Genomic DNA, 15,356 nt, shown 5'->3' with positions numbered 1-15,356 from the left:
CTATCCCAGGAGCCACAGGCCCACTTCTGGTTTCCTAGTGGTTAACTGGAGAGAAGAGTCTCATGTTCTTTAGTGCCAGGGCTGGCTTTGAACTGAGATCCCAAATCTCAGCATCCTGAGTAGCTAAGATTACAAGCATGAGCCACCTCACCTGGCTATCCCTAAGGTTTTGTTCTACCACTTGAGTCACAGCTCCACTTCTGGCTTTTGGGTGGTTAATTAGAGATAAGAAGTCTCATGGACTTTCCATCCCTGGCTGGCTTCAAACCATGATCCTCAGAACTCAGCCTCCTGAGTTGCTAAGATCAGACATGACTCCCTAGCTCCCAGCAGTTCCTGTTCATTTTGTTGTTGTTGTTGTTGTTGTTGAAGGTTGGCTCTCTGCCACTTGAACCACCTTCAGTTCCAGGCTCTTGATGTGCGTATGTGTGTGTTTAGCACAGGCTGGCCTAGAACTTGTGATCTTCCTACTTCAGCCTCCTTTTTACTAAGGTTACAGACATGCACAGCAGCTTATGCACAAAGTTGTTACTCTACCACACCCCATGCGGAAACATCCAGTCCAATGACTGAACAAGCAGGTGATCTACTTTAGGATCGCATAGCAAGGCTTACATTCTCTCTCAAATCACACATCAGGCTCTCCTAGGCCACATCAGTCTCTCTCTCTCTCTCTTTCTCTCTCTCTCTCTCTCTCTCTCTCTCTCTCTCTCTCTCTCTCTCTCTCTCTCTCACACACACACACACACACACACACACACACACACACACAGAGGCTTCACAATCTTCCTTCCCAAGGTAAGGAGCCTGGCTTTCCTCAATATCCTGAAGCATCTTAGGCCAACTATCCTTATCTACTACACATAATTGCATTGATATCTGCTTTCTACATTATGAGATTAAAACTAAATCCTCCCCCCCAAATTAATATGTTGAAGTTCTAACAATCAGGACTTCAGAAACTGACCTAACTGGGGGGAAAAAAAGGTGGGGGGGGTGTTGCAAATCAATAATTGAGATGATGTCACTGGAGGAATGGGGGTGGTCCCTGTTTCAGCATAACTGGCTTCCTTATAACAAGGGGGAATTTGGATCCAGACACACAAGGAGAATGCCAATGGAACAGGAAGGAAGAGATCTGGGTGGTTATTCCGTAAGGAAAGGAATGTCAAAGCTAGCAACTCAGAAGGTAGGGGAGAGGCCTAAAACAGACTCTTTCACATAGATCTCAATAGGGAGAGGTCAACTCTACAGTCAACTTGATCTTGGACTTCTAACCTCCAGAACTGTCAAGCCAGCATGCAAAACTCTGTACTAACCATCATGACACTCCACTCGACTGCAATTTCTCTCAAGGTAGAAATAGGATGTTATCCATCCTATCCATCGCCCAACACAGAGGAAGGGTTAGGTGATGGGGCTAGCTGGTGTCTAATGTTTGCTAAATTCAACCACAAAGGAGAAACAGTCCTCCACCTCTCATATCCCTCTCAACCCAGATCCATCCTTAGATGGTCACATCAGAAAAACTGAGACTGGACAGGAAAAATTATTCTAACCCAAATATATCAAATTTCCTCCATCTCATTCATGAAACAGTTACAGAATTAAACTTGTATTCCCCCTATAAAGAACAGAAGCTCGGTCAGAGACAACCACCCAAGTTTGAGAGGAGTTGGCAAGCCAGTTGGATGAAATAATAAGGCTGACAGGTCTCATCCACCCAGGATGATGAGATGCTATGAGGCTGGCAAAGAAGCTCTCAGTAACTATGCAGAAAGGTGAGGCAAACACTGTCCCATGGCTTGCACAACTCTGACTGGGGGTACTGAGCTCAGACACACCCCTTCGCCACTGTTCTGACTCTGATTGTATGAAGTCACCGAGGAGGAAGATGAAAATGAAGCATTAAGTTCATGGGTAAGAGACAGGCCACTGCAATCCTCCAAACTGAAGGTTTCCCTAAAACCAAGATCACAAAAGGAAATAATGTATTCTGCCCTTTGTATTGGGTCCATTTATCTTTTAAATGGAAAGTACATGACTATGCGTGTATTTATGAATGTATATACAAAGAACCTTCTAAAGAAACACTTTTAAGGCAAAGTGAGAATTTAGAGCAGTTTTAATCTCATTTCAGATGATTCTAGGGAACAGGAAAAGAACTAAGAAATGCAAGAGGCAGGTTGGCATGTTGGCAGGTTATTAAAAAAAAAAAAGTGAAAATTACAGCTGTGGTCATGTGCAGGAAGCTATTCCCTGACCTGGCTGGATGTCGACTGCTGAAGCAACAGCTTGCTTATATAATTACAGTGTGTCTATAAACCTGGCTGATATGATGTACTTGTTTAACTATTAACCTCTAGGTCTCCTGGAGTTTCCATAACCTGAAAACACCTAAAAGCACCAGACACAGTATAATTAGTCCACTTTTTTTTTTAACCTATTGTAATTATAAGCAAAAAAAAACCCCACAGTATTTATCTTTAGGAAGAAAAAGAAAGTTCTTAGGAAATATAAGTAAAGTTTAACCTATTGTAATTATAAGCAAAAAAAAAACCCCACAGTATTTATCTTCAGGAAGAAAAAGAAAGTTCTTAGGAAATACAAGTAAAGTCTTTCAAAGTGTATCAGGGCAAGTGTTCATTCATTTATCTGTATTTTTATTTATTTTTCTGGTACTGAGGCTTGAACACAGGGTCTAGGCACTGTCCTTTAGCTTCTTCACTCAAAACTAATCCTCTTGAACAACAGCTCCACTTCAGGCTTGTTTTCTTTTGTTTTAAATTGAAGAGTCGCATGGGATTTTCCCATCTGAGCTGGCTTCGAACTGCAATCATCAGTTCTCAGGCTTCAGAATAGCTAGGATTACAGGTCTGAGTCACCAGCACCCAGCCTATCCTGTTGCTTTAAAAGAATTGTTCCTAACATCGTTTTTAATTCTAAGGAATCTGCTTTACCTATGTTAACTAACATTCAGTTAAAAAGTCAACATTCCTTCCTAAACCCAGCACCAATGGCTCATAAATAGTAGCTACTCAGGAGGCTATGATCTGAGGATTAGTCAAAGGTTCAAAGCCAGCCCAAGCAGGAAAGTCTGTGAGACTCTTATTTCCAATTAATCAGCCAAAAAAAAAATCCAAAAATGGAGCTGTGGCTCAAGTGATAGAGCGCTAGCCTTGAGCACAACGAATGGCAGGGATAGCACCCAGGCCCCGAGGTGAGTTCAAGCCCCCAGACTAGAAAAAAAAAAAAAACAAGAAAGAAAGAAAGTAGATTCACATGACTTCCTGCCTATTTCCACTTAGTACCATGTCTTAAACATAATCAATAACTAGAAGTTTGGGTTTTTTTGAGCAAACCTGTTCATGTTCTCTGTTTAGGTATGTCTAGAGCACTTGGGATTTTCTTTCTTTCTTTTTTTTTTTTTTGTTGTTGTTTTCAAATGGCACAGGAGCAGAAGATTCAGGAAGGAACCAATAAAAAGAGCAACTACCTTGCAGGGCTTTCAAATATCATCTAAAAGGTAACTCTGCTTACTTCCTACAAAAATTCCTGTGTTTCTTACCATTTGGATCCTGAATTCTATCCTTACCTTTCTTTCTAACTCATTTCATCTTGTGTGGGATTAGAGGAGAGAGAATAAAAGAAGGAAATAAATGACTCATCATCCAATATCCAAATCTTTTTTTATTTTCTGGTGACTTGAAAAAGGATCATGGGTGAGAACTGGAAAAAAAAATGAGTATGAACTGTTCTGTTTGGACTGGAGAGAAAAACCAAGAATTCATTGGTTCCAAAACCCAAATTCATTCCCTTCTACCTCATCTTCCATCGAAAGGCAATCAATGTCAAGTTCCTTGGCATTAGCCAGAGTAAGAGGAAAGCAATAGAGAGGTGGTTTCATTCATAGTTTCAAGGAAACTGTACTTGTTCTGCTTTCATAGAAATAACCAGGAAGAAAGAAAATTGCTAAGCCAAAAGAGAGCTGCAGCTGGCTATGTTGTGTTTTAAAGCCATCCAACTTAGATAGTACAATCACTTAGTCTCCATGTGATATCACCTCCAATCAGCAAAGGGAACCAATCATTGTTACCCGACTTGTCACATCAAACTCCAAGCAGCTACATCTCAATATCTATCTGTAGACCAATTATAGTCAGCCTTCTTCAACCAATGGGAATTTAGACTTAGAAAGCCACCTTAAAGTCAGAATGAGTCAGACTCAGAATTCTATAACCAGACACTTACAGGGACACATGTCAGTCTCTCCATTTAGAAGGTGAAGAAATGTAACATCCACAGACAAGTTAACCTCACTTAACTATACCACATGTGGCCCTGGCATTCCCAAATCTACTCAAACTCCTATGGAATTAGAATAACATTTTCTATTGCCAACCATGTCATCTGGGTAATGGGTTCCATAACTATATCAGGGAATAACCACCCAAGTAGGGACCAATCAGAACCTCGAGTTCTAGAATCAGGCAGACCCCAGGCACACCCAGAATGATGCCTTTGTATACTCTGTCTCTGCATGTCCCCGCCCCCGCCCGGCCTTCTCCCTCTCCCTCTCCCTCTCCCTCTCCCTCTCCCTCTTCTCTTCTCTTCTCTTCTCTTCTCTTCTCTTCTCTTCTCTTCTCTTCTCTTCTTGCTCTCTCTCATCAGCCTCACATCTAAGTCAAAACATTCTTAACCTCTCTGGCCTCTGTTCATCTCCAAAATGGCGCACCACACCCACTAAACAAGGGTGAGAGTTAATGATAGAATTCATGCCCATCAACTAAGCACAGAATCTAGAGCACAGAAAGACTCCACAGCAGTAATACCATCTGGGATGGTAGGAGTCAGAATTTCGTGGTAGGTAATTTAAGTTACCCTCCTTTTGGATATGACAAACAAATCTGTGCTCCTCCAAGCAAAGCGACTCTGTCCTGTCCTCGTGTGCCACCACCTTCCCTTCCTTTCAGAATCTTTATTACCAACCTTCCTTCCTGCAGACCCACCACTCCTGTGACTTAATCAACTCTGTAAGCAAAAGGCCAAAGCTGCCATTAACCCCCATTCAAAGGGTTAGAGGGTTCTTGTAAAAACCCAACAACAACAAAACAGTTTTAAATGTTGGTGGAGACAATAACCAGAGCCCTCTCTTTTGAAGATGGAGAATGTGCTGTCATGAAGAGAGACTTTCATCTTCACCCAAAGGAAATGGTGGGACCTCTGAGCTTTATTATGATGATAATCAACAAAGTCTGAGCAATGGTGACACTGTGGAGAGTTACGGTTTTTTGTTTTGTTTTTTGTTTTGTTTTCTGGATGAAAATATAGGCTTGGCAAAGGAAAGATGAAGAGAATAAGGAAGGAAGATTAATGGAGAGCTTCTCAGTGCAGAGGGAAAGAAAAGAAATACTAAGCCACAGGAAGAACATAGCTAAGAGGAAAGGACCTCTGGATGGACAAAAGGAGATGGGTGGCTTATTACAGCGGATACGTACAATGACCTGAATTCTCCTAAGTAGGAGAAACACCACTCAGACATTTCCTGTGTGCTGACCACAGAGATGGCTGGAGAAAGAGGACCCATGTTAACAACTTCCAGTGGCAATAGGAATTGCAATGTGGGAACCCTCCCTCAAAAGACTCAGCACTCAAGCTGGGCACCGTGTCTCACGCCTATAATCCTAGGAGGAAGAGGCTGAGATCTGAGGATTGCTGTTCAAAGCTAGTCTGAATGTGAGACTCATCTCCAATTAACCACTAGAAAAGCGGAAGTGGTGTTGTCACTCAAGGGGTAGGGTGACAGCCTTGAGCTGAAGAACTCAGGGACAACGCCCAGGCCCCAGAGTTCAAGCCTCACGTCCAAGGACAACAAAATACCCCACACTCCCCAGTTGAATAGGGTCAGCCAACATGTTCTGGAAAGAACCAAATAGTGAATAGTTGTGGACATACTGCCTTTGTTTTAACTACTCAGCTCTACCATTGTAGGACCAAAAGGAACCATGGAAAACGGTAAGCATAAACAACCAACCATAGCTGTGTTGCAATGAAGCATTATATGTAGACACTGAATTTTCAATCTCATATAATTTTCATGTCATGAGATTATCATCTTGTTTGATAATCATGGATTAAGTAGAAACTGGTACCAAAATTCAAGTTAGAAAAGAATTATATCCAATGTTCTATACCACCATAGAGTAACTATACTTCACAAAGGTGTTGGGTTTTCTTTTTCTCTAATGTTATAGAGGTACTGGGGCTTATACTCAGAGTTTAGGCTTGCTAAGGATGGCATTCTACCACTTGATTCATGCCTCCAGCCCAACATTTTATTGTTAGTTTGAAGATGAAGTCTAGAGAACTTTTCTGTCCAGACTGCCCTCAAGCCACACTCCTCCAGATCTCAATCTCCTGACCAGCTAAGAATACAGGCAGGAGCTACTAGCACTTGACCTACAACAATTTTTATATATTTCAAAAATAATTAGAGGAGCATTTAAAAGACTTCAATATATTAAACAGTAGTTATCCGAAGAGACGGAAATGCTAATTACCCTAATTTAATCATTATGCAATGTGCACACTTACTGAGGTAGCATACTGTATCACTAAAATAAGTAGAACTCTATGTCAACTACATAATAAGAACTGGAGCTAGGAGGTAGCTCAGTAAATAATCACATGCTTAGCATGCCCTGGGTTTAATTCCAGATACCTGCAGACTTACGATCTGTCCTAAGGCTAAGGCCAAGGATTTGAGGTAAAACTTGTGTGACAGGGGACCCCACCATGCCTATGCAATATCAATTCAGACCAGAGGTGACTGGTGCTAATGATCTGAGATGAATATCACTGTGCAGGAATTGTCATCATCATCAGAATAACCTCTTCAACGTACAAATAGTTTATAGACTGCATAACAAACACATCTGATGGCCCACCTCTTCAGAGACCAAGAAGGGGAGGGGAAGAATAAAGCCCAAGGAGGGCGAGGGGCAGTGGGAGTGGCAGGGTCAGAAGGAACTCTATGTTTTGTCAACTGTTGGAATTGTTTCCATATCACCTCTGACAGTCCTTCAGTCCTCTGTAAGTTACATAGCTGTTCCAGGAACCATCACAGGAGGGAGAGATTCCATTCAGCTCCGCCAGAGGGGATTCTGTGGATAGCCCATCTTGGTTCTGCCTTTTTTATTTTATCTTAATTTATTTTAATTTTCCCTTTTATGAGTCCCAGGTATGGGATCTGAACTCCCACATGTGTGAAGCACCTGCTCTACCACAGAGCTGCATCCCCAGCTTATTCTGCTATTTCTTTTCTACCACCCTCCTCTTCTCCCACCCTGTGGGTCTAGGGCTTGAACTCAAGGCCTGACCCTTGTGCTCTACCACATGAGCTATGACCCAAATCTTTTGCTTTTGCTTTGTTTTTTGCTCTTTACTAGGTAACCTAGAACTGTCATCTTCCTATCTAAGTAACTGGGATTGCAAGCATACATCAAACATATCTGACAATTCGACATATTTTTGTTAAAGAAATGGCTAGCTAAGAACCATTTAACCATTCAAATTTGTTCAGAAAGCATATGTACAAAAAAATGACCTTTCAGGGCCAGGAGTTTGGCCTGGTGGTAGAGTGATTGCCTGGCATGTACGAAGACCAGGGTTTGATTCCTCAGTACCACATACATAGGAAAAAAAAAAAAAACAAACAAACCTGTAAGTGGTGCTATGACTCAAGTGGTAGAGCACTAACCTTGAGAAAAGTCCAAGGACAGTGCTCAGGCCCTGAGTTCAAGCCCCACAACTCGGGGGAAAAAAAATGACCTTTCTTCTGTCATTCTAGGTTGCTTTTATATTCTTCTTACCACTTACAAATAACCAAGCAAAGAAACAATGTCACTATCAATGTAAACAAGGAAGCACAGGGAGGAAATTTATTTGAAACTTAAGTGCCCCAGTCAGGAGCAGGTGACTCATTCCTATAATCCTAGCTACTCAGGAGCTGAGATCTAAGATTCAGGGTTCAAAGCCAGACCAGGCAAGAAAGTTGGTGTGACTCTTCAGTTAACCACAAAGAAGCCAAAGTGGAGGAATGGCTCAAATGGTAGAGTGCCAGCCTTTAATGAAAAACATAAGGGATGGTGCAAGGCCCTGAGATCAAGCCCCAGTATGTCACAATAACAAGAATAACAACAACACTAATAATATATCAATCTAATTGCCTCAAACCTTATATAAATTTAGGGAAAACAAGATAGCTATTCTTACTGAGGCAAAATAATTTCATTGCCAGATATTTATTGAGCATCTATTTTTTAGAGGCAGAATATTAAAAGAGCTAAAGATGGAAAGACATACAAGAACTTTACCAATGCCACAGTGGCTTTCAAATGAAATGACTCATAAAAGATAAGCAACAATTACAGGGATTCAAAGCTCTTCTACATAGGCACTGAGAATCAAAATGACTATATCTATGCATTTCTTTTAGTAGAAGATTGGTAAGAATCTCTAGCCCCATAACTTATGTATCACCTTTTTCTTTTCCTTTTTTTTTTTTTTTTTTTTGGTGCCAGTCTAGGATACCATCCCTTAGCATTTTCTACTCAACGCTGGCACTTTACCACTGGAGCCACATCTTCACTCCTGGCTTTTGATGGTTCATTGCAAATAATAATTTTCATGGCCTTTCCTACACTCCAGGCTTGCTTCAAAACTTGGTCCTTATATCTCAACCTTCTGAGTAGCTAGGTTTATAAGTGTGAAGCACCATTGCCCAGCTGTTCCATCATTTCTTGAGCAAAAAATAGCAATAATAATCTCTACCAAGGGCTGGGAATGTGCCTTAGTGGTAGAGTCCTTGCCTAGCATGCGTGAAGCCCTGGATTCAATTCCTCAGTACTACATACACAGAAAACGCCAGAAGTGGCACTGTAGCTCAAGTGGTAGAGTGCTATCCTTCAGCAGAAAGAAAAGATCAGGGATAGTGCCCAGGTCCTGAGTTCAAGCCCTAGACCTACCCACCCCCACCCCCCAAAAAACTTCTTATCTCCAATTAAAACCACAGAAAAAGCCAGAAATGGCACTGTGGCTCAAGTGGTCGAGTACTAACCATGAGCAAAAAGGAGCTTAGGGACAGCACCCTAAGACCAGAGTTCAAGGCCCAGGACTGGCAAAAATAAATTCAAGAAAAGACAACCAAAAGAACAGAAATGAGTTTTCCCCAGAGTGGAATTTAAATCACATCATTACATTTTTCTTATTATTACTACGTGGATCTGGATAGCTATAAACAGTATAAACCAAATGAGTTTATAAAATATGTGGTATTTACATAGGACATTTGGTTTAAATTAAAAATAGAACTCATCTAGAAATTAAATTGTATAGATGCGATTTCCAATTCATAAATGACTCACCTCTACAGTCCTGGGATTTTTGTGGCCTACCTTAAATAATCTGATCCTCAAATTCAAAATTTAAAGATACACTTTATGGGGGAAAGGGGGTGAAATTCAAACCTGTGACACATGAATGTCAAAAATAAATTAAAAAGGGGCCGGGAGTTTGGCCTAGTGGTAGAGTGCTTGCCTAGCATGCATGAAGACCCGGGTTCGATTCCTCGGTATCACATACATAGAAAAAAGCCAGAAGTGGTGCTGAGGCTCAAGTGGTAGAGCTCTAACCTTGAGAAAGTCCAAGGACAGTGCTCAGGCCCTGAGCTCAAGCCCAGGACTGGCAAAAAAAAAAAAAAAAAAGTTTAAAAAAAAATATAAGAATAGAGTTGAAATACAGATAGCCGGCGGGGGAGGGGGGGTACAGTGAAAGGCAAGGCACAGCCCTCCAGACATCACAGCTGACCTCTGTGGAAGGCACATGGAAAACAGCTCCACACATGCTCTTTGACCCAAGACTTCCACATCTAGGAATGATTTTAAAGAAATGACTGGGTGAACGTGTGCAGAAAATATTTAGAAGCTTGCAATGTGATAAATAAAATACATGAATATGCAAAGGGAGACTACATACATATATATCCACATTCATATAATTATAAAGCATACAGTTGGCAGTTGCAGCAGAGAACAAGATACAGTGTAACAAGATGGAAAGATGTCCAAGATACATGCTGTGGTATCTCAAAGGGGCCACTTGTGAAATATCACATACAATAACATAATATGTATAAGTATGCATAGATAAGTGCAAAAACATTAACAGATGCTAACTCTTGGTGAGGTGACACCGAATTGAGTTTTATATTCTTACCAAGAATTGAGAGCATATAATATGTATAACAATAAAAAAGCTATTCTCAGCTAAGAGCTTGTGCTAGCTATTCTGAAGGCTGAGATCTGAGTATCACTGATCAAAGTGAACCCAGGCAAGAAAGCCCTTGAGAGTCCTACCTCCAATTAAGCACACACACACACACACACACAAAAAAAAAAAAAAAAAAAAAACAAAACCTGGAGATAGAGTGGTATGGGGCTAGCCTTGAGTAAAATAAGCTCAAAGATAGTGTCCTGGCCCCAAGTTCTAGGACTACCTTAATTAACAAAAAAAAATTTTAAAGCCTATTTTCAGATAGGAATTTGCCTTCTGGAATTTGGTGAAAGACAATAATGTATGCATTACAGTGACCATTGTGGAAATAGTCATAAGTATTAGTAAATATTTGTTAAATAATTGATAAATATTAACAACAATGTATCATTAATTAATATATCATTAACTGTTAAGATTCTGTTTAAATAATTGCAATAGAACTAAATGTTATGAACACAGAAATGTATTAATTTGGAAATCTCTCACAGTGTACTGGTGCAGGAAATGAAAGGTAACTAAAGAGATATTATACTTTCTGGATTTTTCATTCATGGATACATAATAGATAGATAGATCAATAGATTAAAATAAACACCCAAAGGTATATACCTCAGTAACTAGCCATTCTTATTTTCTTTATCTGGCAACTGTTTCTATAATAAAGCATGTATCATTTAACATAGTTGTTGTTTTACATGTTTAGGTTTGGAGAAAAAAAAAATCCTTGCACATTTTCCAAGTGTAAAACTACTAGGGAGGAGTTAAAAATGATCTCAATCTGTGAAGAACAAAATCATGGAAGTCTCACCACTAGTACCTACCATAGAAGGTGCCACCCAGAGACCCACACCAAAGCCTCCTTCAGCCAATGAGCTTCACACTGCAAAGCACTGAAAACAACATTCCAACAGAACAAACTCAGGAGACCCAAGGTACCTATTCTGATTCTGTGTCCTGAGATGTACGGAATTATAAAACATACTGGCTCGGATTACAAGCTAAGCGTGACAAGGCAGTCTGGTACAACCTAACAAAGGAATTTACACAGAATGAGAAATTTACACATCTCTTTTCCCAGGCTGGTATGAATCACAGGAGCACATGCTCTCAGTAGGGTTTAGGTGGGTCTTCAACTATAGGTGCTTCTGAGTTATCCTTACAGCTATTTCTTACATGACTAACTTAGTACAATAGTAGAAAGAGAGAGAGAGAGAGAGAGAGAGAGAGAGAGAGAGAGAGAGAGAGAGAGAAAGAAAGAAAGAAAGTGCTATTTCCAAAGGTGACTTGGAAGAGAAGTAAGAAATAGTATATTTTAATTGGGTCAAATTTTTTGCCTATTTTTCAGGTGAACTAGGAGACTCCAGTCCCCTCTTGCCCAACTCTCTCTCTCTCCACCCCCCCTTCAAGACCATTCTGGCTGATAACAATAGTTGTTGATCTTTTGGGGTATTTTTCCCTCCTCCTGGCTAGTATAGATGACACATTTTTTCCTGTAGTCTGTCTTCCTGTAATGTTCAGGAATTCCTGCACTTTCTGGATGCCCTTCCTGTTAACTCACATTTCATATTTCCTCAAAAAGCATATTTCTGTTTTAATATTTGAAAGGACAAAAAAAAAATCAGCTCAACCCCAGACAGCTAATATAAACAAGCTGAAAAGCAGTATCACCTAAAGTTACAACTGTGGAAAACAAAATTTCTTTTTAAGAAATTCTTTCTGGGAATCTCAACAGTTGGTAACACTGAAAAGAAGTGAGCCAGTCCTTCCAGCTTCCAGGCAGTCTGTAATTCTTTGCCTCTGCTGGGCCTTAAATTAGAGGTCTGTAAAACAGAATTATAGTGATCCAGAAAGTTCATAAAAAAAAAAAAGTCTTGGAATTGAACATGTTGTTAAATTCCTCAATATGGGGAGATTGTATACACCTTTCACTTTTCCTCCCATTTCATTTGCCTAGCATATTAGAAAGTTTCATTCTGTGAAAAAAAAAAAAAAAGTTCTATCCCCTTGAGGTTAGCCTCCTGGCTGAATGAGGCTAATTCCCCATTTAAAACCTATGCCAAGTCTTCTTTGCCATTTCAAAAATGATCACCCTTTTTTCTTTTCACCAACTATTTTTCCTTTTGGAGAGAGCTCAGAAAACCCAGCCAGGTAAATGGGAATTGATTTAAAGGATCATCTAATCCATTATAGGCACACCCTCAGTGGCACTGTCCACTTCCCAAGGGCAAAGCTTACTCTCTTAGCTTTACCTTCTGAGCAAGCCAAAAATGGGCAGAAAGGAACCTGATTTAGTTTAGAACTTCTGGTCCAAAGATCAAAATTCACAATCCATACCCCCTTTTCCTAAGACCTCCCCTGCCACACACACACAAGGATTATGAAGCTCCAACCATCACTGATTCCATGCTTTTCCTCTTATTTGGTGTTTTAGGACCAGGCAAAGACTTGCTTGCTTCCACCAACCGTATAAGTTCCTTGCCAGAAGAGAGTTTGTGTGAAAGATCCTATGTATGAAAGACACAGACACAGACACACAGACACACACACAGACACACAGACACACACACAGACACAGACACAGACACACAGACACACACACACACATATATATATATATATATATATATATATATAGAGAGAGAGAGAGAGAGAGAGAGAGAGAGAGAGAGAGAGAGAGAGAGAGAGAGAGAGAGAGAAATGTATGCTAGGAGTGTAGCCTAGTGGTAGAGTCCACCCTTGGGTTTGATTCCTTGTTACCACATACACAGAAAAAGCCAGGAGTGGTGCTGTGGCCCAAGCACTAGCCTTGAGTGAAAATTGTCCAAGGACAGTGACCAAGCCTTGAGTTCAAGACCCAGGACTAGCAAAAAAAAAAAAAAAAAAAGTAAGCCATGCTATCCCTTATCCATATATGAAATGAAATGGGATGGAGTGGATGCTAATCAAATAAAAAGTACTTAGAAATGGACTCCCTCTTCAAAACTATTCTTTCTCAGGTTCAATTCAATTTTAGCTTCTCTTGACTTCACGAACCAATGCCTGGGTTCTATGGCCCTGTTGGTTGTTCAGAATTTCATTTTCCCCTGATATTCAAAGAGAAGCAGAGTTCTCCTTTGAAATCCAGAAAATCATCACTCTCTTCTGGAGCTCGGCTATGTGACTTCCATCCAGTAGAATTAAAAACTGGGGCAACTGCAAATAAAAGTGTCAAGGAAGAAAAAAAAACCCATATTTGATACTTTCATAATAGTTGTCCCAGGTGGCCTGAGTGGACGTAAACCACCTCTCCTCCTTTCCCCATATTCTCAGACAGCAGATGCTTTTGTCCTTGGGAAAGAAGGAATTGTTCTGAAACAGGTGACTAATGGGTTCCCCCAGGTATCTGACAGTACCCACCTCAAATTCATACCACATTATGATTGATTTCAGTTCACCCCCTTTATTTTCCCCCCAGAATTACATTAAGCGTGGAAAATAAAGCTTTGGGAAAAAAAAAAAAAACCTAAAACAAAAAAGAAATCGGGGGGGGCGGGGAGGATGACAGAAAGAGGAAAGAAGAAAGCCACATTAACCCTGAACTTCTGGACTATTATAGCTGATTAAATATATGCTATTAAACACTTAAAAGATTGCATTATGTTGACAGTGCAACAGTACAGTTTTTCTTCCTAATATTACCCCCCCAACACAAAGCAACTCCCAAATAAGCAAACACATTGAAGATTCCCACAGCTACCTCTAAATACCTTGAGCCAATAAGCAATTGGTGTGTAAGTGCAAGAATCTCGAGAGCAAGACTTCTTGCCTGCCTTTAAAAAAAAATGCTGTTCTCCACACTTCACCTTTACTTCCTTTAAAAATCAAAAGTCGACTAATGTTCAAAGCGAAATCAGTGGAAATTAAACCAAATACTGGCATTTCAACGGGTTTATTCCCCAAAGAATATACGATTGCATTAATTTCCTCGTACTTTCACTCAAGTTTTACCTTTCATCTTCACCTCCAGACTTCTGAAAAGTTTGTTTCCTGTTGCACACGAAATGACTTATAATATGTGTGCATGCTAAATTATTGTACAATTATATAAAGCATTGCACATTTACACTCTAGCAACCTGCTATATCTCTCCTGACTGTGCAAAAGGCAAAAAGAGCTCACTAATCCTAGCAGAAGAATGCAAATAACGTCAATGCACAGCTGAACTGCAAGCCCTGCCTTACAGGAACTCTCTGTGTCTGCAAAAAAAAAAGACACATACTAAACAGGAAATGCAACTGAGCTGTGGAAAACCTCAAACTTAAAAATGCAATCACGAGGCGAAAATTGCATCCATGCATTCGTAAATGCATGCAAAACCCTTTGCATTTTTTGCAAGTAATGCAAATAGCCTCTTACCTTTCGACTGAGACATTTTCCCCTTTGCCTTTGATGGGGGAGGGGAAGCACAAAAGACTTTGCCTTGCTTCTCTTCTGTAGCTAGTTTTGCAACAAAGATGCAAACTGTAGGCGTGCAATCTTCATGCAAGTAGAGTTTCTCTTGACCGATGCAGCAGATGGAGTTTCAGAGAATCAAGATGGAAATGCACACCTTGCAAAACAGACTAGAAAGTGATTTTCCTTCCAGTTGCAACGTTAGGGAAGGCTGTGCTGCAGCTACATGATGGGCCAGGGCTGGCAGCTAAAAGCTCCAAACTTGGAACTGAGTATCTTAGTGCGCAGACGTCCTTCCTGCGAAGGCCGCGAGCGCCTCTGGGTAATGTAGTTCCCAGGTGGAGTCCACGGGGCTCTGATTTAAGGAAACGTGGTCTCACTTCTGACTGAGCAAAAGGACTGGGCGCGATCCAGATAAGTGCTGATAAACAAGTAGATAACATTCAGTAACTAGTGAAGGACGGGGGAAAAATTGGCAAGGCTAACAAGGAAAGCTCCTGAAACAACAGCTAAAGACCCTTAAGGTAACTAAAAAGTTCCTTTTGGTTACATCTGCATGCTTTATATGTGTTCATTTTGCATTTTAACAC

The 15,356-nt window shown here is 40.5% G+C and overlaps 1 protein-coding gene across 2 annotated transcripts in view; it reads right to left on the bottom strand.

Annotated features, from left to right (window-relative positions):
- The window catches only part of Map2k6 (mitogen-activated protein kinase kinase 6), a 102,757-nt gene extending 87,761 nt beyond the window's left edge, over nt 1-14,996 (bottom strand). For both annotated transcript variants that reach the window (XM_090351638.1, XM_090351639.1), the window contains exon 1: nt 14,731-14,996. In XM_090351638.1, the coding sequence (XP_090207764.1) occupies nt 14,731-14,746 (16 nt within the window). In that variant the 5' untranslated portion in view covers nt 14,747-14,996. The remainder of the gene's footprint in view (nt 1-14,730) is intronic.
- Between the last annotated feature and the right edge of the window lie 360 nt (nt 14,997-15,356).

Source organism: Megascapheus bottae, chromosome 17 (genome assembly GCF_031878675.1).
Source record: "Megascapheus bottae isolate mThoBot1 chromosome 17, mThoBot2.hap1, whole genome shotgun sequence".
Taxonomy (NCBI): Eukaryota; Metazoa; Chordata; class Mammalia; order Rodentia; family Geomyidae; genus Megascapheus; species Megascapheus bottae.
The sequence above is the reverse complement of the archived record's forward strand: the minus strand, read 5'-3'. Positions and strand labels throughout refer to the sequence as shown.